General features: G+C 39.3%; 1 protein-coding gene across 1 annotated transcript in view; it reads right to left on the bottom strand.

Annotated features, from left to right (window-relative positions):
- Positions 1–25,569, bottom strand: part of csf3r (colony stimulating factor 3 receptor) — a gene marked incomplete at its 3' end in the record, with an annotated part of 94,245 nt that overhangs the window by 2,593 nt on the left and 66,083 nt on the right. The window contains exons 7-19 of the mRNA XM_030783199.1: positions 4,569–4,868; positions 4,063–4,195; positions 3,718–3,884; positions 3,310–3,476; positions 3,052–3,202; positions 2,384–2,460; positions 1,924–2,125; positions 1,462–1,650; positions 1,185–1,283; positions 808–954; positions 570–710; positions 342–438; positions 41–122 (exon numbers count right to left, since the gene is read on the bottom strand). Of these exons, the coding sequence (XP_030639059.1) occupies positions 41–122; positions 342–438; positions 570–710; positions 808–954; positions 1,185–1,283; positions 1,462–1,650; positions 1,924–2,125; positions 2,384–2,460; positions 3,052–3,202; positions 3,310–3,476; positions 3,718–3,884; positions 4,063–4,195; positions 4,569–4,868 (1,952 nt within the window). The remainder of the gene's footprint in view (positions 1–40; positions 123–341; positions 439–569; positions 711–807; positions 955–1,184; positions 1,284–1,461; positions 1,651–1,923; positions 2,126–2,383; positions 2,461–3,051; positions 3,203–3,309; positions 3,477–3,717; positions 3,885–4,062; positions 4,196–4,568; positions 4,869–25,569) is intronic.

Raw genomic sequence — 25,569 nt, 5'->3', positions numbered from 1 at the left:
TGCATATGTTAGGGTGCTAGATTATCCCTCTCATTCGTACCTGTTGTGACTCTGTTATAATCCATTTCTTTATAGTACTGTTGGCAGGATCCGGGATGATGGGCCAAAGGCACATCTTCAGTCTTTAAGAGAAAAAAACGTGCTGAATATAACAATTGTAAATGTATTGATATACAATTATATATGAATTTATATAAATATTCCATATCTATCATTTCATCTGCCCCCCACTCTCTCTCTCTCTCTCTCTCTCTCTCTCTCTCTCTCTCTCTCTCTATATATATATATATATATATATATATATATATATATATGAAATATAAATATGTATGAATTCTCACTGCATATGTTTGGTCAAGCAGGTAAACATTAGGATGATGCTGAAGAGAGTTACTCCAACACAAGCAGGGATCACAATCAGCAGAATACTCAAGGCATCTGTGGTGGGGAAAAAAAAGACATTAATAATGAAATGCTACGCCATTCCCTCATTACCTAGCTTTTTCAGTCTTCAGTCACATGATCTCATTATTGCATTTCAGCACAGTGCTGTTACTGTTGCTTCTTACCTATAACTTCAGTTTGAAAGGTCACAACCGTTCCGTTCAGACTCCCTCCCTCTGTGCTGACCATAAGAAAAGCCTTGTACATAGAATAAGGCTTGAGATCTCTAAAAACCAAACGCCTCTGGGTTTTATTCACACTGAAAACTAAAAAAAAAAAAAAAACATGCAACGGTCATTTTGAAAGTCATTTGGAGGTGACGTATCCCTTCTGAAAAGAAGAAGGAAAAGAGCCATCCGGTACCTTTTACGTTGTCTTCCTCATCCCAACAGAAAACCGTGTAGCTTTGGATGATCCCATTCCTGTGCTCCAGTGGAATTTCATCCCATTGTAGTTCAACGTATGAATATCGGATCGCTCCTAAACTCAGCTTCGGAGGCTCAGATGGGGCTGCAATGACCAGTGCTCAGAGTTCAGTTAACATGTAAATCCTTGACAATTGATCAGTGCTTACAAGGCCCAAATCAAAAATATATGAAGAACCACTAGAGGGAAGTATTGTATCGCTATTTAGCTCCAAGTGTTTTTTGGTCCTTTTTCACAACTTTCCAACTTTTGGCAGTTCTTAATCTCTGACTGATGCCTAGAACAGCCCTGGTTTTAAGTAATATAATACCAACCTTTCTGTTTGGTGTAGGTCTCTATGGTTTTTGGACGACCTATCCCACCCTTGAATAAGGGATACACAGAGATTGCATAGGGCTTGTATGGCTGGAAGCCTGTTTAGCAAAAGTTGAGGAAAATAATGATTTAAGCATGCATTTTTAATCACATAAATTCACTGTAGTACGTAGAAACATACCTTTAAAGAGCTGGTATGTATTGCATGTACTATATGAAAGCAACCAGTCTCAGTCAAGTATTTTAATAAACATGTGTTTGCAGCTGAAAGCATACCTGATAATAGAGAACTGGATTGATTTTTGCTGACGAGATCAAAGGAGGTGAAAGCAGGGCTTATGTTGCACAGTGGTTTCCATTCTAACACATATCCAGTTACACCTGAGGATTCTGGGGTTGCCCACTGAACCAGCAGATCTGTATCAGTCTGAGGGCTGGCACTCATATTGTAAACAAAATCCAGATCTGAAATCCGACAGACAGATAGAGAAAGAGCATTTACAGGCATGCAAAAACAGCCACACTCAAAACAAAACAAAAAACTAGCATTCAGGATGTATTGGATTTGGATCCATACACTTACGTTATGCATTTAAGAGTCTTCATTTAGGGATATACAAAAGATTAATACTAATAAGACTGAAATTACATCTCAATCAAAAATATAATAATAATCATCATCATCGTCATCATCATAATAATAATAATAGAATTACTGTGAGAAATGAATGGACGTACCTCTGTGCTTATTTATATGTACTGTTATGGGAGTGGATCTCCCCACAGAGTTTTTAGCAGTCAGGTACACAAGTTTGGCACGTTTGGGGAGTTGGAAAACACAGTAATTTTCATTTGTTTCACACAGTTTCCATGCCGGCCGTCGCTGGGCTGAGACAATGTAAGACAAGTTCATTCCGTTGGCTCTGAACTGCTTTGTTGCCTGAGAGAGGAAGACATGGGCATTTTAATGGATGATGGCTTTTATATCTAATCTCTTGTGTATACTGAGTTAGGCCTGTAATTCATCAGTTAATTTCTTATGTGTTATTTTATCATCTATCTATTGATCCTGTGTAGATTTTTCCAGATGTCCTTATTGTCCCAAAATGACATGCTTGCCCATTTTTGGTGCATTTTATTAAAAACAAATCCACCTGATCGGAGCTCTTCAAAAGTGTCTCAGAGTGGTGGTGCTCACCTTCCAGAATAGCTGCACAGTATTAAGGGGCTGTTCTTCTATCACCTTCAGCCATGTGTCCAATCGGCCATTGGGAGCTGAAACGAGAGACCAACATACATTACTAATCACTAAATACAATAGTTTTATCACAGCAAAAGGTACGTTGACGATTTAAAAAATGACTTTTAGAATATCTTTGTACTGTATAACTCCAAATCTGTTGAGAGGTCTCCAGACCATTCAGTAATGTAGAGATAAAGGTTTTAGATTTGGCTTATCAAGGTACTCATATCAGAAGGAAGGTCTAAAACAAAAAAGCCACATGAAGTCACATGATAAAATGTATAACCCTGAAGATTTCACATGAAAATTTCCAGGGTGAGAGAGATGAATAGATAGTATCTATTAAAACTCTGTTTTTGAAACTGATATCAGATAAGGAGTACATTTATGTCTTAATAATCATTCACATTTATGTCCTTTCAAATCTTTGAATCACATTTCTTTCAAAGTTTAGTAGAGGAAAAACCAGACATATTAACATTTTTTTGAGAGCTTAGCAGGGGTAAATACTAAAAGAACTCTGAAATAAAACGTAGGGAAAGATCTTTCAAATAAACTTCGTGGCTCCTGGACTAGCCAAGTATGAACTATGACAAGAGATTAAAGTAGTCTGCATGGCGTACCTTTTTCTAAAGTGGTTCCTTTCTTAGGCTGGCTCCATTCACTCCACGGACTCTGCTTATACCTGACTCGCATCTGGCAATGGTACTCTGTCCCATGAAGGAGACCGCATATCTCCAGTTGCCTCCCAGGCCGTACCGACCTCGTAAATATCTACAAAACATGAAATGGTTCCGTATACATAATTGTGTCGGTCCTTTTTCGGATATGCCCTTACTGTGGTTGGGTCCACTGGGACGAATACAGTCAGTATTATTCACCTGTTCTCTGTCCTTCAGTTGGCTTTGCACTGGTGTCAGTCGAAACTCTGCGTTTAAAGTTACCTTTATCCACCTTAAGTTTTCTGGAAAACTCCAGCTTTGTTTCAAACAGCCAAACCTATTCTCATCTGCATGGAGCCACTGAATCTCTGGTGGGTCAAGTTTTGCTGAAATATGAAGAAAAATGTGTGTTAAGTCTCCTAACATCATCGCATGACTCCCAAGTCCTTGTTCCATTTACAGCATAAAGACTAGAATATATTAAGAGGAAATTGTATTTAAAAAATTGAATTCTGATATGTCAAGCTTTGACCACTGAGTGGAAAACAATTTCTTTATCAAATGTGCTAATTTCACAAGCAGAAAGTCCACGCTAACCCTCCACCACTGTCAATGTTTGTCCCTTACCTATTTCCATAAAAGAGAACTGCAAGAGCTCTGAAGTGGCCTGGCCAATGGAGTTCACAGCTGTGACATAAATCTGCATAGTCGAGAATATAAAGATGTCTTTCTGTGGAACCCTGTAGGAATAAACTCTAGGGGATAGTGTGTAGACCTTTCTCTCTTCAGGGTCCCTGGAGGAAAATGGTTTTGAATGGTCTTTACTCCAGCCACCCATAACAGCTCAACAGACACTGACCAATCATGCAATTTTAATGCTATGAACAGAACAGCATTAACAAAAACTCGTTCTTTAAGGCTGTATTGAACACGGTAAGGTTTTTCCTTCATGGTGAGTAAAGCTTTACAGACCTGGTTTCTATATGTAGACTGTACTGTGTTGGGATGTCCTGCGGGTCCTCCACTGGATCCCATTTACAAAACAGGGTGCGTGACTCAGTCAGATTTGCGAGGCAGCTCAGGTTTCGTGGAGCTGGTGGAGCATCTTTGAAGATGAAAGGAAAGAAAACACAGAGGTATCGAAAAAGCAGAACAAAAATTATAGAGCGTGAGGTTACACAGAAGAGCTGAAAATGGTGAACTGAATATTTAACCAAGTTCAAACATCCATCCGTTTCAAGCTCTTAGACTCCTTCTGTACTTGCTGCACAGAGTATGAGTTATTGGGCAAACCTTGAATCAGAGATTTACATACAGAAGTTCTTGATGGTTGTGATTATACAGTACAGATTGTGAACATGTACATAATCAAGAGTTATTTATCATTGTTTAGTTATCTATAATTATCGTTAATGAGGACATATGTACCTATCAATTATCTTATGTAAAAGAAGAGAGGGACAATAAGGCAGACTCACATCCTCCTTTTACTTCCACTCCACCCACGATCTGACAGTTACCGTCCAATCGGACACAGCACTGGAGGTTTGCTTTAGTGTACCTGAAGCTTGGTATGAGTATTCCATAGGTTCCATTACTCTCAGTCGCTGGGAGATTGCTAGATAATGACTGGTTCTTGACAAGCCATTCAACATGAAATTTTCTCCCTTTAGTTAAGAAGCAGTTCTCCTTAATCAGACATGACGCTGTCACCGGGGAGCCAAAAGAAACGACTGGGCTTGGAGTGCGTACCTCAGCACATGGGAGCACATCAGTTGCTATGGAAAAAAAAAAAAAAAAGAGAAAAGAAATTAGAGTGAATACCATGAGTGTGAATACCACAAAGTCATTGTGATGACATTACGTTTTGTTTAAGGCCCTGTTTAATTCTGTATTTTGAAAATGTATATTCATACACTATCAAGATACCATAAGCCAATAAGTAAATAAATGTAAAAATACATACAAACATACATATATACATAATACATGTATACACACACAAAAAAAAACACTTCTCTGTCAAAACATAGTAGGCCAGAACACTTCTCCAAAATCTAAAATGCCTGTTTGTTTCAGGATATGAAGAGGATTTCGACATCCTTTGGATGATTCATAAAAAAAATTTCCACCAACATACCATTAATTACAAATCACTCATCTCTATACTCCTCTTGGACACGACAAGTTCTACACATCTTCAGATAAATAAACAGAAAGATGAACTGATAACTCCTCACAATTCACAGGCTGCATTGCCTTTCAGTCGCCTTCCCGTAACCAAATAGAACCACTGTGACCGTAAAAGGCAAGAACCACTATGACCGTAAGGCAAGAACCACTATGACCGTAAGGCAAGCACAGCAGTCATAGAAACAGAAGTCTGTTTGACTTGCCTGCTATGGACACATTTCCAAATGTCAGCAGCACTAAAAACGCTGGGGTCCAGCAAGATGCCATAGTCACATTCTCTGTGGTAAAAAAAAAAAGTTGGATAGGTCAGATATTTCAAATAAAAACAAAAAATACAAATTTCAGCACATACGTCATGAAGTATATTAAAATAGACATACGAAAACAACAACAAAAAAATGTATACTCACATTTATAGACGACCCAATAAAATTCCTTAGTAATGTAAGACAGGCATTTGTCCTTCTTCTCTGAGTTATGGACTCTAGAAGAACCTAAAACAGTGTCCACTTATGTTCAGCCAAAAGCGTAGTCCATCTGTAAAGAGCGAGATATTAACTTCTATTGAAATTGCCCTGGTCTGCTGAACTGAGAGAAGTTTTAGGCCCTGCTATGTTGGCCAATTTTTTTTTCTCAATGCAGTTTGTGCTTTTGTGGTGTACCGTTATTTCCATCCTGAGGCCCAGAGACATGCCAAAGCAGGAAATGTCAGGATGTTGTGAAACCTCTTGCAACCCCTGCCCTGGCATGCACTTACACTTTGACTTAATATAGTGCATCCCACTGATACAAAGAGCAAGCTTTTTAGCATATGTTAAATGAGCACTGGCAGTGGTTTCCAACATTGTGTATTTGGATATATCAGGAATTTCTGCGTTTTTCTTATCCCGGCGGCGTGTGAACAGCGTCGACGACGCGCAAATTGTCACATCAAATACGGCGGTTTTCGTTTTTTCGCAGAGAAACATCTGCTCTGAGTTTGAACGTATAAGTATTAATCAAATTCATCAAATCTATTTTCAAAATGGAATTCCTCTGCTGTAACCTTTATCTCATTTATAACCATGCAAAGGGGTCACTCCAGTATAATCAACTGTGGTGAAGTCCTTCAGCCTCAGGGGTACGAGTGTGTGCAGTGATTGCGCGAAACACGGCTGAACTGAAGTCACACTCCATTCTTTGCTTATCTGCTGCCTACATAAAGGCCTTCACTTTTCTCTCTCTGCCTCTCTGCATTTTTCCATATTGTGGGGGCTAATTGCCTGTGGCTCCAAAATGTCCTTTGCTGCCTGACAGAGAGAACAGTTATTATATTTGTACCGTTTTCTTTTGTGAGTGTCTGGCGTGATGCTCCTGTATCGTGATTTAATGCGCATGTGAACACAAATGAAACTGCCAGCTTCTCATTTTTCATTAAAGAGTTTTGGTAAGGCTAATTTTTTTTTTCCCCCTGATTTGCCTCCCATAGTATTTTTTGACAACAAGTTATCATTTTAATGCAAATACACAAGAGCAGGGTACAAATCCCTCCCAGCGAATGACTTTTTATTTATTTATTTTTCTAAAGGAGTTCTAGATTTGCATTCGTGACTGTATTTAGGTTCATAAAATGAATTCATAAAAAGCTGAAAATATGTCTACAAGAATCTTGAGCAAACAATTTTCTCCTAAGGAACCGCGCAATACGTGGAAAGCTGTGTTTTGTCCCACCACAAACTCATCTTGCTGCACTCTTCCTTGATTAAGCAATCATCTTGTACAAGAAGCCTTACTTCTTCCTTCCCACGGTTCTCACTTTTTTTTTTAAGTTTCGTCAGGTTTTACGATAGTAAACTGATTAATATAGATAAACTACCCTCAAATAAGCCTCCCCCAGTTATGAAAAAAGTAAGAACATATTCACGAGCATTTACCTTTTTTTTCCACCATGTAACACACAAGTATAGATGGAGTTGTGCAATAACAAAGAAAAACAAATCTTTCATATCCTCTTTTTACAAGACCAAGGCTATTCAAACTGACAGGACCAGATTAGATTAGAGCTTTCCAAATCACAAAGATAAAGAAAAACAAACCTCATGTGTTAAATGATTACCTATTTAAAAAATAAAAAACGATATTTTGACATATGAAAGAATCTATTCTTTCTCAGCAGAGGCTACACCATAAGGTGTTTGGCTTCTGATGGACTTAAGCCAGATGTTGATAGAGCAAATTGTTCACATTTATGTAATCCACAGTAACTGATCTGAATTCAATGTGAATTCACATACATCCTTACAGATTATTACAGATGTCCTTAGAGGGATCTACAGTATTCATACAATTATTTGGAGCAGGTGTGAATGACAAATATTTGAAAAAAAATCCCGACGTTAGGAAATAAGGTGATGAAACGAAGAAAAACAAAATGAAAGAGATTAACCATCTAAATGAGAACATAGAAATGTCATAGCTTTGGAGTTTAGGATTTCACATGTGTCAGAAAAACATAATTTTGATCTTGTTTTGTGTTAGATGAAACTGATCGATACAATCAGATTATCAAAGTCTCTCTTAAAGGCTTGGCTGAGAAGTAAAGAAATGTAAGAATCACAGAAAAGAACTCACCAAACCCAATGCCAGGATGGGCTTTCATCATCAATGACGGTGGAGAGTTGAAAACAGAACAGATGAATAATTATAATAATAATAATAATAATAATGAATCAGATTTAAAAGTTTGTGTCTAAACTTCAGCCAACTCTGTAGGATTATGTAAGAATAACAGGTTACACTTCCATGGGTGTGCGTTTATTAGCAGACATCACATGACTTTCTACGCACGGAGAAAAAAAGAACTACTGAGTGTGGTAAACTTGCATCAGAAGGAAAGGAACCAGTACAGCAAAAGCACAGAACTGACAAAGACAGTAATGGAAAACATTACTGCCCCCCCCCCCACCTCCCAAATTTCTGCTGATTGGTTTATCAGATTGAATTAATACCTGAACATTTAGGGAAAACCATCTACAATACACTTTTCAGACTGACGGCAACATTTTAAATTTTCACTGTAATATAAATAGCGGAATTCGTATAGGGGAGCTCTAGGAGGTAATCTAATTCAGCAGCGGTGGACTTCCGCTGAGATCCAACAATTTCCAACTTAATTCGAAATACAGATTTCAACCTTTTTTACCTACTCTGATCAAAATGCCAGATCCCATTGAATTTTTAAAGACAGGAGAAGAGGAGCCTTTTTTTAAAATTTTTTTTTAATCACCATCTCCATGTCTTGGGAATTTACCCTTGGGCACCATCCCTCCTCAGTGGACTTTGAAATCGTACAAGATGAAAAGAACACTGCCGAGGAAAGCAGTGCACACAAGCTTGCTTTCCGAGAGTAGCCCTCAGGGTTTAAGCTTCAAATCTTGCTGTCCATCCATGGTCAGGCAGTTATTGGTAGGAAGGCTTGCATACCGTTTGGGGTACTAATGGATCCCAAACTATTGCACACTGTCTCTTGATCCAATAGGACAAGAGTTTCTAAACACATTAGGTTTATTATTATTTAGCTCATTCATTCTTAAAATGATTATATCTCATCTCAATTTGAGTGGTGAGCTCACTCATTCATGCCCTGATCTAACTGGCATATTTTGGTTTTGCCATCTGTAGAAAGGTACTGAACCATAGCAACAAATCAACTGTTAACTTACACTCCATAGAGAGAGACAAATAGGAACAGCGAGATCTGAGCTAATTAAAAATGCACTGGGTGATTATCATGCACTTGACACATTTTTCTTGATCGTTGCTCTAATCAGTGATAATGAATGAAATGCTTGGTGTCTGAGGGCCCGCAGCTAAGAGTTTGACTTACTTGCACTTATTTAGACTCGAGTATTAAAGCTGACATAAACTCGGCTCTCACAAATCTACTTCAGTGCACATCTAATTCATCAGCATTCAACTGCCCTTGACAAGTGCCAAGGTCATCTCCAGATAGGATGCCAAAAAGTTGAGGGAACTTCAGTGATAAAATATCCACACCGTTATTCTTACCTGCTCCTCTTTGCTGCAGTAAGCTTTGTGTTTACAGAATGTGTATACATGTCTTGCAGCACGTATACCTTACTGTTACAATTACTTGAGAAGAGGCAACAGCGTGATGACCAGTGCACTCTCAACCACAGATTCACACCACATGGTGGCAGTCAGATCATCATTCTGCAGCTCGTCCGTGGTTAAAATATTTTATATTCCATTACAGCAAAACAAATGAACTCATGGATAGTTTACCAAGGGTCATGACACATTTGTCAGGGGCAGATTTCACAAAAATAATATTTAGATAGGCACACTTCACACCAATTATCATCGACAGTCTGTAAACTAATTGTTCAACTATTTTTACAAAGCACATTCGACAGACCACTCTTACCACAGGGCTCCAAAGTGGTGCCTTCTTCCTGTAACATGTTTCTTGACTTGTGTGCATTATCTCCAGTGAACTGACAGTTTGGCTGATTATGATGGGTTGCCCATTCTCTGATCCCTGTCCAACATCTGCTTCCTTAGTAGTCATCTCTCTTTCTTGGACCCCACCCATAGGGCACCTTCACACCGTTGGTCAAGGCCATTGGGAGAAACTACAATGCAAAGGGAAGTGCAGACCTTTCCTTTCACTCTGTTCAGTCTCATTCGGATGCTTTTGCTACCCAGTACATAAAACATCATTTCCAATTCTATAGCACATCATTTTACAGAACACCTTCAGATTTGCTATTTCAGTAATTCCCAGATCTCGCAGCCTCTAAGACAGATTTAAACGCATAGCCAAAAGCAACAAAACCTACCTTACTCAGTGGGACAGCCACACAGGAACCAGGAACGGGTACATCTCGTCATCTCAGATCTAATTTTCAAGCCATTTCATCACCTGTGTGACTGAAGAATTAGATATAATTGGAAACCATCAGCTGTTTTGTTTCACAGCAATCACGTGAAAACGCGATCACGTCACATCAGTTAAAAGTTCTCCGATTAACTCCAGCAAAAACAGGGCAAAGTCTACCAAGGGACTGTTGAATTTGATCTGTGGAAGAGACACTCTTAAGGGAGGAGACCAAGTTAGAGGGGTTAAAAAAAAAAAAAAGACAGACCTCAGCAGAAGGGACTGCTTTTACCCGATGTCCCAGCTGGTACAAGAACAGAGCAAGCAAACGACATCTCACTTGCCCCAAGCAAGCAATCTCTCACTCGCCCCAAAAGTCAGTCAGCCTTTGCTACTCCTATGTGGTTCTGTGAAGTGACATTGGGTCCAGGAAATAGGACAGTGACTTCATGCACTTGATAGCTGTCTGGAGGAGAACAGGACTGTGAGGAGGGAGGGAGGGAGGGAGGTCAGACAAGCTCAGACTCACGCTCCTGCTCCTTACAAGCATCCAATCCACTCCTATCTAGTACCTGTCACACGCAGGCCGCAAAATGGAATTGACTATTGATTTCCCCCTTACCACAGGTCAGTGGCACTGGCAGGCTAGTATGCTGGGAGAAACAACTGTGAGAGGGAGGACAGCCAGGAGAGAGGAGAGAGAGGAGGGAGGAATATGGAGGAGGGAACACCCCCCCCCCCCCCCCACGCACACACACACACACACACACAAACAAACACTCCTATTAACCAAAGTGAATCTCCAGGGATTGTAAGTGAGAAGGAAAGTGAGCTGAGGAAATGTGTTGGCAGAATGAAAACAGGACTGAGTTTACAGGAGACAGACAGCATGCAGCTATATTTTCAAGTCCAACTGTTTTATGATCATACTGCCTCTCCACATGATAAATCAGAAGGAGAGTTTTTCAATGAGAAAACCCTTGAAAAATCAACATTGCCGCACTAATGTTCACAAACAGAGACACGTACGAGAAAAACACAAATAAAATCCCTTTCTGATTAATTCAGTACACACTGGGTAAATGTGATGATCAAATGTGTATCAGTTTTAATACTAAAGTCAAGTTGTTGTCAAGGCATAGACTGAAATGGACTATCTTATAGTGCAGTAATTCAAATAAAAGGCATTTTAACAAGTTTATATTCCACATATTGACACACCTGACACATTCCTTCACAAATATATGCACAAATACAAGATGTATGGGATGCAGGTATAAAAATCTGACTCTCTCTCATTCCATTGCCAAGAATAGCAAAATATTAGCACAGACTCTGAATGATTTGGTAAGTTTTGTTAACGTTACAAATCAGGGGTACTTCCCTACTGCATGTAACTCATCTGCGAGAATGCGACATGGCTCAATAGAATGTGACCGGGATTGAAAGTTCAAGTTTATTTGTACAGCGCTTTTCACAATAAAAAAAAAAATGTCTTAAAGCAGCTTTACAGAGATCAGTGCCTAAGTCTCCAGCAAGCAAGCCTAAGGCGACAGCGGCAAGGAAAGGAATTTGGCACACACTGAGTGTGAGTAAACTCAGTATGGCTAATTAAAAACATACACAGTGTAGGATATGGCTAAGCAGAATCTAAACATTGTCCATACAACATTCCCAGTTTATTTTTTGGTCTCATACTGAAAAAACAATCCAAACCATTAATTTGTTAATTCACTGACAGAGCCATAACAATATAAGGCTGTATACATCTATATTTCAAGGAGATGATAGACATTTATAAAATTGACTGTTATATTAATAAATGATCAACCTGATCTATCTATAATTCAGTTCTCTAGTTATTGAGCTAATAAAAACTGAAGTTGTTGTAAAGAAATAAATGAAATGAAAAAGAAATAAAAACACAATGAAATCAGCACGAAACATATTTACATCAGAGTCCATTTGTCAGCTTAAATAGCTGATAAACGCGTCCACAACCATGCAACTATGTTATTGAACTTTAATACTGTAGCGCGTTTGGTGGTAGGTGGGCGGATCGTCCCAGCATGCATTGGGATGACGAACTGTAAATTACCCCCAGTTTGCTATTGTTGGTCCACGTTTACCTTTTTGTGTCTAGTCAAAGTATATGTGTATTGTTGATCATGTTGTCTTTGTGTTGTGATGTTCAGTTCATGTGACAGTTTGTGTACCACCATTGTACTTGTCTGTGTGAATGATACACTATAGAATCCATATTGTTAGGAGGGGAGTGCATGTCACACATGCTTTTAGACGTATTTTTTAGGTCTGAAAAAGAAGACGTATGGTCATCCTACCAATACTAAAACTTCGGATGAGCTTAACCATTGCTACACGTTAATTTTGAAGTCATGCTCTTCTATAATTTTACCTTAAACAGCAGTGATTTGACATGATGAATGGCTATTCCTTTCCATATATTCCCTTAAAAAAAAAGGGGGGAGGTAGTTAATTGCTTCACTTTGTTCTGTCACTTACTGTTCCATTTGCGTTCTGGAGGGCTGTTTAAAGCCAGCCTCTTTTTCAAGGAGATTGATTTATGAACCGCTCAGTGTGACCTTATTCTTCTCTCACTTTTCACCGCTCAAAGGCCTTTCAGGTAGAGATGAAAGCCAGGAGTGACAGGAAGCCTGTACAGAGACGAGAGGAAAACCTTTCATTAATCAAATGCATAGCAGGCCCTATTGTATTTTTAACTGTACACAACACCATGGTTAACCAGTCTGGCTTCTGTTTGTTGCATGCAGCACACATCAAGTGCCTAATCATTTTATGCAGTTGACTGACTGATTTGGCAATCATAATAGTTATTGTGACACCCAACAGTTGCTGTCAATAAAAATGAGAACATGAATGCTTACCTTTTGGAATTTGAGAAATTAACCATGTACATGTTGTATTGCAGATAAAATTAAAGTCCCTCACTGAAGAGCTTATTCCATGTGTATAGAACACCTGTCTGGTGTTAAAATGGTTAGAGTTAACCTGTTCCAATAGATGGCAGTAAAACATCACCTGATCTCTTGAAATAAAGATTATAATCAAGCCTAATATAAGTTAACAGCAGCTGTAACAACAGAACAGAATGTAAGTGAAAGAACGTACAGAAATCCAAATGAGGTGCTAGTTGAAAATGCATGAATTTCTAGCAATTTGGTTTGGCTTTGTGGACAAATGAGCTCAGAAAAAGGTCAAACCAAAGAGGCAGCTTATCTTATTTCTTTAGAATCTTTATTGAATAGAATTATTTGCAGAGTAAATGTTAAGTCCCCTTTGATTATCACCTCTGGAGGACTTGAGCATCCTTTTTTTTTTTTTTTTTTTTTAATATCTGCAAATCAGTTATGATAGTTCCAAACACTGTCATTGCTAGGTTTTCAGCCAGAGCCTACTGATGACCTCTCAGAAGTTTCTTAACAGATCTCTCAGACTCTCGAAGGGGGTACCTGGGCTCTGGAAGACCCATATGTTCTCAATACTGTTTTGATCCAAGAGCTGACAAATCGTTGCTGCTGGAACTGAGTTTCTGGCACTGAACTACTAGAAATGGTTTGGGACAAAGGATCAGAAGACACAATGAGATTTAGAGACCTTTTTTGGCCAGCATTTACCTCATTCTGTGTATTTCCAGAACTTTGAGAAAAATCTGCGGAACTTAATATAGCTTGTAACTTTGGACACACCAGGATGGTAATAAGGAGTGGCAAATTTTGGAGCAGAACCCAAAATAATGAGCTGCAAGAATCTTTCCTGAGGTACGAAGCCACCGTGAGTCGATCCCCTGATGTAAGGTAGTAATGGAGCTTTAGCAGTATATTGCCTTTGATAAACAGATGCGCTGGGTTCTTGGTTTTGAGAGTTGTATCTAGCTAAACTCGAAATCTGGGCAGCTTCAAATTTTTTTTGGATCTTAGTTTTGGGCTCTGTGTTGGTAAGAAATTGTCTGTCTAAGGCAGACGGAAAGCTTCTAAGAAAATGAGGTACCGGGCCACTTTGAATAGTTAGCGGTGGTTCCTTTAATCCACTGGCGCTATCTGTCTTTTTAAAGGAAACAAAATAATTTCTGGGACTCACTGATTGAAAAGAATTCCACTCATGCTGGGGAAGAACTAAGTGATGAAAACCAACATTTTTGGTGAAGCTAAAGCCACGGGGTGTATCCAACTTCATCTTGGTAGCTTCAGCAACCTCAACAGCAACCTCCCTTACTCCAGAACCACCCTGGTAAAGTTGAGGGTGGTTGTAGTGCTGCTCTATTCCAAAGTGTACAGGATCCAGGCTTCCAAGACCCAGCCCAAGTGGTAGCAAACCTCGGGAAGCATCATACTCTGCAATGTAGAGACAATTTTTATGTATTGTTTTTTTTAAACTTAACAGGCCTAAATAAATCTGAATTTTTAAATTTACTTACATACCTCTTGCTGTTTTAGCACAACATCTACCTCCAGCCAGTATGGGAGGCAGTAGGTACACACTGAAAGATACACACAAAGATTTTTTTTTTTTTTTTTTTTTTTTTTTTTAAGTAAAGCAACATTGAAAAAAAAAAAAAGAAATAATAAGAAATGAAACAAGGTGTGTAGTGATGTTTAACAGGATCTCAGCACTAAGTTGAAATACCTTAGAATTGTCACAGATAACAAGTGCATTGTGTAGGAGCAGAAATAAAGACATTGGTCTCCACCTTGTGTGTGTAGTTGCAGCCTGAACCCTTTTCTGGCATGACTGAATAATTGAGGACAGGTGATTTCCATTCTGCAGATGTGTTCAGTGGTGAACAGTCTTGTTACTGCCAATTAAGAAATCATGGCTGCTTAGCCTGTTTGGTCCATTTTAACTTAATTCAAAGCTTTCAGGTTCTTTTGGCAAACAATTTTGAGAGGTAAACACAGTTTGCTGACATTTCTGCCTTTGGACTTTTTTTTTTTTTGGATAAGTTCTTCTTCACACCTCTAGTGGCATTTAAAAGAGCAGTTTGATTTTTCGCTGAAGGAACATTTATACCTCTTTCCTTATGTCAGTGAAAATGCATGTCTTAGAAAATTCCCAGCAGCCTAAACAAAAACATTGTGCTTTAATTCACTTTGCTACTTTGTTCATTCCAAGCATGATCCTTTGATACACCAGTTAAATCCAGAAGAATTTACCTGCCGGTAGAAATTTGTGGAGATGCAGCATTGGTAAAATGCTGTGGATATCCAGCACCTTTTTGTACAAGGGAAATTCAATAATAATAATAAAAAAAAAGTATGAGTGAATCTCTTCCCTTATTTTTCAACGTACATTTCCCCATGGTTCCTGTTGCCATGACAACAAATTCATAAATGCAACCCCGGAGCACAGTTGGGGAGTAAAATGACTTTTCATTATGAATGTGCATGTTACTATGTGCATTTCTAATTGCATCTGGTAATTGGCTTGACAACAAAATGCAATATTGATCCATAGTTCTAAAGGTAATGGCCTCATCAAGGAAGTAGATTTCCATAATCATGCATCATATTTTTTTAATCTAGTCATTATCTGGATTGTGAGTTATATAAAACAATGATGTTGAGGGATAGAGAGCGACAGTGGTGGTGTCGGATTTAATGTCACAGCCTTTGGAAGAGCATGTGGGGTTTCACCATATTGCAGAAACACAATTAATAGTTTTATTTCATTAGCAGAAAAGAGAAATGCCTTACCTTATACTGAGAAGGGACATCCAACAGTATTGCTGTAGAGAGCTCTGGAGGCATTTAATAATTCACCCGAATTATTTCTGTCAGCACTGACAAGCTAAACGGCGACTTGATTTAATTCTGTAATTGCACGTTCACCTTTACCCTGGACCCATACTTTGGTAATTAATAGGGCTTTCCATTATTTGAAAAGTGGCAGTGCACGTAATGGAATTCAAATAGAAGGTGATGTGAAACTGAGGGCGTAAGGGCCAGGCCGAGACGAAGCATTCGCTTTTTTTTTTGTGGGCCGCGTATAAGCTAAAAGTAATAGTTGCCAAATATAAAAAGGCCTTCCTCGGACAGTCGGAAGACAGCTCTAAATATTTAAGACCACTTACAAACTGGTGCCCAGAACCCCTCCCCCCCCCCAAAAAAAACAAAAAACAGCCACATGCACTCAAGTGGTTCTGTCACAGATAAAAGACATTTCAAATGACCCGTAAAATCAGTTGTGGGCTTTCGTTTGGAGCTCTGCTTTAGAAGGGGCATTTAAAAGAAATGAGAGAGAATAAAAAGAAAAGAGTTAACTAATTCTCAGTTTCCCTTCAGAGAGATGTCTTCTTGTGCACAATTCTAGCAGGACATGTTAACAAGATGTGAGTAGCCATGGGGTGTTGGGAAGAAATTCATTTTCCCTTATATTTCTGTCAGGGTTCACTGGACATGCAAGGTCAACCATGGCATATTGATTCTGCAACACAAGGTGAAGTTGGCCTTGTGGCTGCTGAGGGCCAATTTGTGACTTGCTGTACGGCACTGTACCCAGCAGGCTTGGCCCAGAGAGAGAGAGAGAGAGAGAGAGAGAGAGAGAGAGAGACTGACCATGCCCCCTGGATCATTTTCTCTGATGGAAAAAGGGGAAAATAAAAACAGTTGTCAAACACTTTTAATGTCTGGAAAAAAAAGAAAGAAAGAAATGAAGGAAAAGAAATGAAAAGGAGAACAAACCTTGGAGGAGTCATCTAATCACTCCAGCAGTCATGGTTAATATGGCTAATTTGATAAACCACTGTAAACATGCATCATAATCAATTACTCCTAATACTGTAATATACAGTCCTCAGAGAATAGAGAACATCAAAGCACATAAGCACACAATCCAATTACAAGTGTTTACTGTGTAGATTAAATTACTGAATGCTGCTCTTTTGAAACACCTCCACCCCCAAAACCCAGATTAATCCAGTAAACAGCCTGATTTCCTATTTTCCTTGATTCACAAGATTCTGCCTGGCTTGCACGAACATTTCCTCTGCCATTCTAAGGAGCTTCGCTGCTAGTATGGGGGGAAAAAATTGCTTGTTTTCTGCAACTGACCAGGGCAGACAGTAGTACTCACTGGCTGATATAAAAGCCAGTCATTAAGTTTCTCAATGACTACCACAAAATTACCACCTTCATTTTAGATGTACAACCCGAATCTCAGTTTTTTGCTTGACTTTTTGTTCTCTTCTGACACGAGGCTGCCAGACACACCAGAAGGCAGCTGTACTGAGCTTAGCGACCAAGACAAGTTCCCTGTATGAATTTCAATGAACAGAGACTCTGTTTTAATAAATCATTCCATTAAACCTCATCAGATGCAAGGGCCTTTTTTTATCCTACAATGATAATTACTCGACTTTAAGCATATATATATTTATATATATATAAGTTAATGGCTGTGTTTTGGCAGTGATGCTGAGCCCTTCTTTCATAGCAAATTTGAAAAAAAAAATTCAGCCGTTAACCTTTAAAGCTGAGAGTTAAGCATTTAACTGCTGCTCTCAGCTGGTTTATGCAGTTCTTGATGTGGCCTGAGATTTAGGGGAATCGCATCCCTAACGACATCAGTGACAGTCATAAGACAAACCACACTCAAAATAAGGTCAGAGAGTCAAGTCTTAGCCTCAGCAAAGTACTGAATTCCATATGACTGAAGTTCATTTTTCGCAGAGTACCTTTAATTTCCATACTTTCCTCTCCAAAAAGCAAAACAAAGATTAATAAACAGGAGGATAAAGGAACATATTTGACATAAAGATCCACTTCACTCTTCTTTCACATTGTGAAACGACAGAAAATGGCCTTGGAGCAAATCTACCATCATCCCAGCCACAAATAAACTGAGTGAAGGAAAAAGGGTATATACAGGCACAACAAGAAGACACAACAGCATCATAATTAACCATGAAAATATGACAGGTCTTTGAAATTCCATCCTAATTAGGAGAGAAACCTTTCGGCAGACTTTGCCCACAATATCCCCAAACTAATGGAGCCACATGGCATAAATGGCAGTTTGAGATGGTACTGCTTGGATGTCGTTTCCTGTGAGGACTCATTTAGTTGCTCAAAGTTCTGCAGCTGTATGGTACCACACCACCAAGGTCCCTAGAGCATGAGTTTGTGTGTGGGGACTAATTAATCAGGCCCCCTCTACTTGACACTCACAGCACAAGAAGAGGTGATTTCAGCAGAAAAAAAAAACAAAAAACGAACTTACTTAAATGTAAATTTTAAAGATAAACAGTCACAGCTGAGATAGAGTACTCATTAACTTCCTACTGGCAGTACAACAACATAGGATGAGTATGTTAATGTGAACACAGGATAACATTAATGGGCTGAACCTCAGTACTCCAGACACTGAGGCATATGTAGTCATGCATTTATTGCTTAATAAGCTCTTACACCCAATCTGGGAAACATGATGAAACCCACGAGTAAAAAAAAAAAAAAAAAAAAAAAGAATAGAAAAAAAGAAAAAACTTCAGAAGATGTCTATTCCCCTTTTTTCCTCTTTTACATCAAAATAACCATCCACCCTTGTTTATCCCCACTTCTCTGTGCGTGGGCAGAGTTTTGTAGCAGATGGTATCTCCAAGTATCATTAACAAGAAAAAGCTATCTTTGATTAAGAGGGGGGGAGATGATATGAGTGAGTGCCATCCGTCATAGGTAAAGAAAAGTCACAAATGCGTCTTTTTTGTGTGACAATAAAGACTTAGATTCTCTCTGAAATAGAAGCTGATTGTTTAACACTGACGGTGGTATGACACAGAAAAGATTTCGACACTCCGTCGGCAGCTGGTAGCAGGTTAGGACGAGCTGGAATGGCGGTCTAAAAGACAAGCTGTGGTCTGACCTTGGGCTGTGAAACTGATCCAGTCCTGTGGCTGAACCGTTGGGGCTGTCTGGCAGGCTATAACTCTGGCACCATATGGTGACATACATATTGGGTAAGGCTCTCATACTGTGCGCTGCGGGCTGACGGCTAGTCAAGACAAATGAGAAAAATGAGGTAGGGCCTGATAGAGACGAGACGTTTTTACTCACCAAAAAAAAAACAAAAAAAAAACAGCCTTTGCTTAAACAGCCTTTGCTTAGAAACTCTCTCTGGGGTTCCTCAGTCAGAGATGCGCCGTAAATACTGGATAGCATTGCCCATCTGATTTAAATGCCTTTTGAATTTGTCAAACTTTTTTTTTTTTGTTTGTTTTGTTTTGCACAGATAGCCTGTTCTTTTTTTAATTAGCTGGCGCTGTTTACCCTCGCTGGCCTTGAAGGAAAAAGGAGTTCTGAGGTGACACGCCGGGACTTTGACTTTCATTCCCCCCCCTCCCCCCCCTCTCTCATTTGTCACTCACAGATCAGGGGAGTGTATTTAATGAGACTGTGGTCAGTGCGCTTACTCCTCCGTTAATGAGGGGGGCGACAGCTGGCGCCGGGTGCACCATATCGAGATTATTGATTCTATCAACAAAGACACATACATCATGCATAAATTCTGATGCCGCTGCGACACGCTGCATCCGTGCGGATGTCCCGGCTGTGATCAAAGCGCCTGCAGATTTCACGTCGGCACGTGAAATGCGATTGTGACGATGGAACAGTAGCTGTTACGACTTCAATAGACATTAAGGCCTTGAAAAGGACACAGACTAGCGTGAGCTTGTGAAAGTAGAATCTTTTTTTTATATATATATATATATATAAAGGCAGGGGGTGAGGAGAATGTGACACCCATTAGAAAGTTGTGTGCACCCTTCATAAAGTTCTAGGTGCTGTGAGGTAAACGTAGAGTGCATGAAGTCTTTTGTCTCTGATTCAGCTGTGGCACCAATTCATTTAGAGCAGATGGCATATTGACAGATAACATACTTCAGTTTGGATCTGATGTTGTTTGACTCTTGGTGAACAAGGGGCGTTATTTTAGGTTGTTCTTCGATGCGTTTCTTTAGCTTGTCATCTTCACAGCCATCCATAGCTGACTGATTCAACCTCATCATTTATTGGACGCTGAAACGTCTGGACCAATGAATCCATTTGCTTTGCTCATTTACCATAGCATGGACGAACAAAATAGGAGTGTAGCTGCCAAATTATTTCAATCAAATTCCTGTAGGCTGGTCTCTCATCCCTTTATCACAGAATTATAGAAAGCTTGCAACCAAATATGAAGACCCAGTCTCTTCCAGTTTGTCATCAGCCATTTTGAATATGGCATCATGGTGAAGTCCTGTGGCACACGCCATGTGATATTTATTCCAATATGTTCAGAATTTGGGAAAACATGTCACAGACAAATCGAGCAGTGAGCACATGAGAGTAAACAAGTTATGTCAGCTGGATAACACGGAATGATCACATTTAATTGGGCTGCACCATCATCTGAGAGGGAGACACTGCTTTAATAATTTTACATCCTATTCCCAAAACAACTCCTCGACAGAATCCAAAACTGAGCAGCATGATATATTGGCGAGTAATGGCTTGCGTTGATTAGGACAGTGTTAAAAGTCTAAGCCTCTTACAGATGGAGCATCAAAGTCTGAAAGCGACCGAGGTTTCAGCCACGAGATTTTATTGAAATAAAATGATGTGATGCGGGCAGATAAGACCTCAGACAATTAAGTGTCAGTTTTACTTATGATCAAATGCATAAGGAATCCAAGTGAACATTTCTCACGGCTCACTCTCCGCCCCTATGGTTCGTTTGGGCCACAGATTCCTGACAAATGGCAGGGATGCAAACCTCCTACCATAGCATATGACCACATGTAGAATATATCCACTCTTATATGAGGAAGAATATTATTTTGTAACTGTTGTAATGACAGTCAGTGATACTGAACAAATTCCAGGTTAAATTCAAAACAGGAATACAAGATTCTGCATTTGCTGAAATACACTTGGCAAAATATCTCGAATGATATATGGCTCTTTGGACATTTATTGCCTCTCATATTTGCAAATCTTTTAGGTCTATCTTTTCCCATCTGTATGTTAGTTATGGAATGGCTCTACTGAACATTAACTGACGGTTAGAAAGAGACCTATGATTGCACAAGACAAGTTAGTGAAGTTTCAGTTACAATTGTCGTGATTATTTTCATTGGCTAAATCCTGTGCAAACATATAAAACTATCAACAACTATGACAAACCTTTTGAACATCAGTAACTGAGAAATATCATAGTTATATGAAATACTAATTTTTCATCAACTGGGAGTGACCTGGACCTAACAGAAATGAAAGAGATTAAATGAAAAGATGTCCTGCATAACCATTTCATATGAAGGAATTCCTGGCCCATTTTAGACATACTTACTGAGCCGTTAAATTGAACATGCCCTTACATTACACTCTCAGAACCTGGAGCAAGGTAAGGGAAAGGAACAATCCACCGGAGCATCAAAGACACACAGATGCCTGTACCTAAATGGACTGAATTAAACTCCCTAATTTTTGCACCACTGGCATACCTAAATGTCCTCTCTAAATCTATGAACCCCTCCACACATATACATATACATACAAACATACATGCATACATACAATCACACACACACACACACACACACACACACACACACACACACACAAACACACACACACACACATATATATATATACACACACACACACACACACACATACACACAGACATATACACTATATTGTGTGTGTGTGTGCATTATCCAGTTATCCTGATCTCTGATATTCACAATATACAGATGGACACACATTAATGTGATGATAATGAGTGGTCGTATCATTTTGGAAAAAAAAAAAAAAAAAGACGCTCTTGTAAGAATGATGATGATGTTATGGAACAGTACAAGCAAACCTTGATTGCTCAAAACTACATTTTATGTAAATAGCTTTAAAAAAGAGCCTCAATCATGATAGTCACAATTGCTGCCCGCTTTTGTGAAATATCTGCAATTGCCACAAACTCAAGAGTGTGTTGGTTTTGATTTCCTTTGTCTTCGAGCAGCAGCAATGCAAAGTGACGGCACTTTTTTTTTGTTTTTTTTTCTCTCAGACACGTAGTTTAGCTCAGCTAAATGGAAATTATAAAGAGCTGTTGAAAGGGAAATGCTTTTCACAGAACAAAATGTTATGATTTACTCTGACCCCCCCCCCACACCACCCCCCCACCCCCACGCATCCATACACAGTTTGGAACTTTGTTGAACTTAACAACAATCTAGTTGATGGAAGACGTGTCCCAGACATAAGGGGCGTTAAATCTCACTTCTCGGTCCTCTTTTCATACGCACACTCAATACCCCACCCATGTAACCACACACACAACGGCCGATCCTCCCAAAAAACCACCAACACACACATACAAACACACAGAAAGAAGAAGGGGAGGGTTGAAAAAGGTCACCAATATACATGGCTCTTCTCCCATCTCTTTTGTAATTCTTTTATAGATACTCTTTGGATCTGGTCTTATCAGAATCTGTTTGAATCACCAGGGCTCTCTAACCTAGCCTAATAGCTCTTCTCCTGTTCATCTCTCAGTCATAATCCATCTGGAGATGTTTTTCATGTGCTTATTGTGGCCTGAGAGAGAGAGAGAGAGAGACGAGCGTAAAGCCGAATTTTGCCATAAAAGCAGAGCTTTACCTTTTTCTTTTTTTGATGGTTTCAGAACAATGAAAGCTTCACTGTGAGTGAGACGATGTCAAAGAAACGTACATATCAGAAAGGAGACTTCAATATCCATACATCAGTACATAGGATAGTATTGAAATGTGAGATATGAATGGGGTGAAAGGGTCACTGATATTGTTGAATATTTCTTTTTGATTTAGATGTTGAAAAACCCCTCGAGAGCTTTGGTGTGTGTTGACTGTGAATAACAGCATTTTTTGTTCCCTTCAAAAAAAAGGTGAGCATTTTTGTAGTAATGAGCGGCTAGCATTGAAGTGTACAGAGGGTATGTGTTCAAGGACATGGACCAGGAGAAATTTGAACCAAATATACAGTTAATGCAAATCATTGAATTTGTTCCCCGGGCTAAGTTCAGTAGTTTTTACATTTTTATCGATTAACTTGGCAAGGTTCTCTAAGCCCACTATGCCTTCTAACGAAATACTAATGTCAGCATTTCAGCACAAAACAATACCCCCCCCCACACACACACAACAGCACCCAACCCGTAGCAACACAGCCACTATGAAAAGAAAAACCAAACATAGGTTGAAAATTGTCAGTGTCAGCATTTTGCTTATTTTGTTCAGATCTCAAGTTCCTCACTTCCCTTCTGTGCACCAAGCTTTTACGACAATCCCTTAAAGGAGACGGGATTTGACCTGCGCTGTTTTTTCACAAACACTGAAGAAAAAAACTATGCAAAAAGACAATTATGGAGCAAGAGAGATAACAAGCTGAACATCCTTGGTATTCAGAAATATCTCTTTTATTGGCAATGTCACAAACAATTTCAGTGAACGCTCCATCTGTAATTGAACAGCCGGGGCATATGCCTAATGTTCCAACTAAAGATTTATATTATCTATGACAATAATTTCTTGGAATTCAGTCTCAAGTACATCACTTCCCTGTCTCGCGCACAGTCAGAGCATCTTCATCACTGGCTGTGGAACTCTCTCTATGTGCCATGCCCACGTGCCAGTTGGAGGGGCGTTCTTCTGGCTTGTCCGGCATCCGAACACAGAACCGGCAGAATCAGTATGGTCCTTTCGGGCTCAATCACTCGCTATTATGTGTGGAACGTATGGAGAATGAGAACCCATTTATGATGATCAAAAGCTATGTCATATTCCATGCCAAAACAGCAAAACCTCCCCTAAAGAATAAACTGTTTCAATCAGTCACACGATGAGTTTTCGGGTTAGTTCATCTGCCCAGTCATCCGTGCCACCCGTTTCTGGAGACGGACGCGCCTTTTAACGTGACCACAATTAATGCAAGTCTCATATTCATGTCCCCATGCCTAAGATTATCTCCATAATCAATGGTGCTGTACCTTAGAAAAGCTTATTAATTTTTCTGCCAATTAAGATCCAATTTTAGGGGAAATCAGTTTCCATTTTACTAAGTTACATGTACATACTGATTAGAGATGTTACTTTCAATGGAGATTTTCCTCTGAAACAGCGATATGCTTGGGGAGCACAGGGCCATTATTCAACATAACAGTGGAGAAAGGTCTACTCAACGTTTTAGTACAAATGCCATAGGAAAGAAAGAAGCCAGTATACCTTTGTAGACTACCCTTTTTTCTCTCTTTTCCTTTTCTTTCTACCACTCTTAAGCATTCACTAGGTTAGTTTATACAGAAAGCTATGTTGCATAAGTCTTTCTTTTGGTTTCCACAAAAAGTTGCATTATTTTTAAAAAGATGAAGCTGGAGTCTCCCTTGTGGGCAACCACTCACTCACTAATGTTACAAGAATGCAGCACATAGCCACTTCCAGGACAACAAAACCTTCAGTCTTAAAAGTCTTCGTACATTAGAGGGTAACAGTGAAAATATGTCACGCTGGTGGTGTGGTGCAGGACCCAAGTGCAAAGACACGATGATTGAAGTGACAAAACGGAAGACTTGACTGGAACTGAAGATCAAAATACAAGTGCAAACTAATAACAAAAGCCGATAACAAAAAGGTGCAGCATGACAGTGCGCAAAATACACAAACAACGATAGACAAAGACAAGGCAAACACTAGGACTTAAATACAAGGGAGAACTAAACAGGGCAAAACAGGATTGGATAAAATTAACAAGGTAATAATGAGACAAAACAGGAACAGGTGAGGGGCGGAGACAGACAAAGAACAGGAGCACAAAGACATGTCAAACCAAAAGTCCAAAATGGCGGTGCAGGTTGTGACAAAATAATGTATAGCTCTGTGACAAAAATCCTTATGGAGACACAAAAAATATAATTCCACCATAGAAATGTGCTTTTTTAAAAAAAAAAAAAAAAAAATAGCTATAGCATACTCTAAAATTTGGTCGGGATGAACAGACAATGTTGTTGTCATGGTACCAATGAAACCTGTACCTCAGTGTTGGAGTGCTGCCCATGTCACACTAGGACTCTCTCACTCTGAGGAAGTGTGCTAATTAGTTGACCTAAAGGTGTGTTACCTCTCACTGATTTGAATTATGAACACCTCCTCTCCTGTCTCCTCTCCATGTACGCACCATTACTGCGTACATGGCGTGTCAAATTAAAGAGACTAAATTCGGACTATTTGATCCATTCATTTGAAATGTTACTGAACGCATATTTTGGACCTGAGTCAAGATTTTTTCGTGCTTGTATATCTTTGTCGGAAAGTTATCTTACATTCATTTCTACCAGTTACATTACGGGTGTCAATTCAT

Source organism: Chanos chanos, chromosome 8, assembly GCF_902362185.1.
Source record: "Chanos chanos chromosome 8, fChaCha1.1, whole genome shotgun sequence".
In the NCBI taxonomy this organism is placed as follows: domain Eukaryota; kingdom Metazoa; phylum Chordata; class Actinopteri; order Gonorynchiformes; family Chanidae; genus Chanos; species Chanos chanos.
The sequence above is the reverse complement of the archived record's forward strand: the minus strand, read 5'-3'. Positions and strand labels throughout refer to the sequence as shown.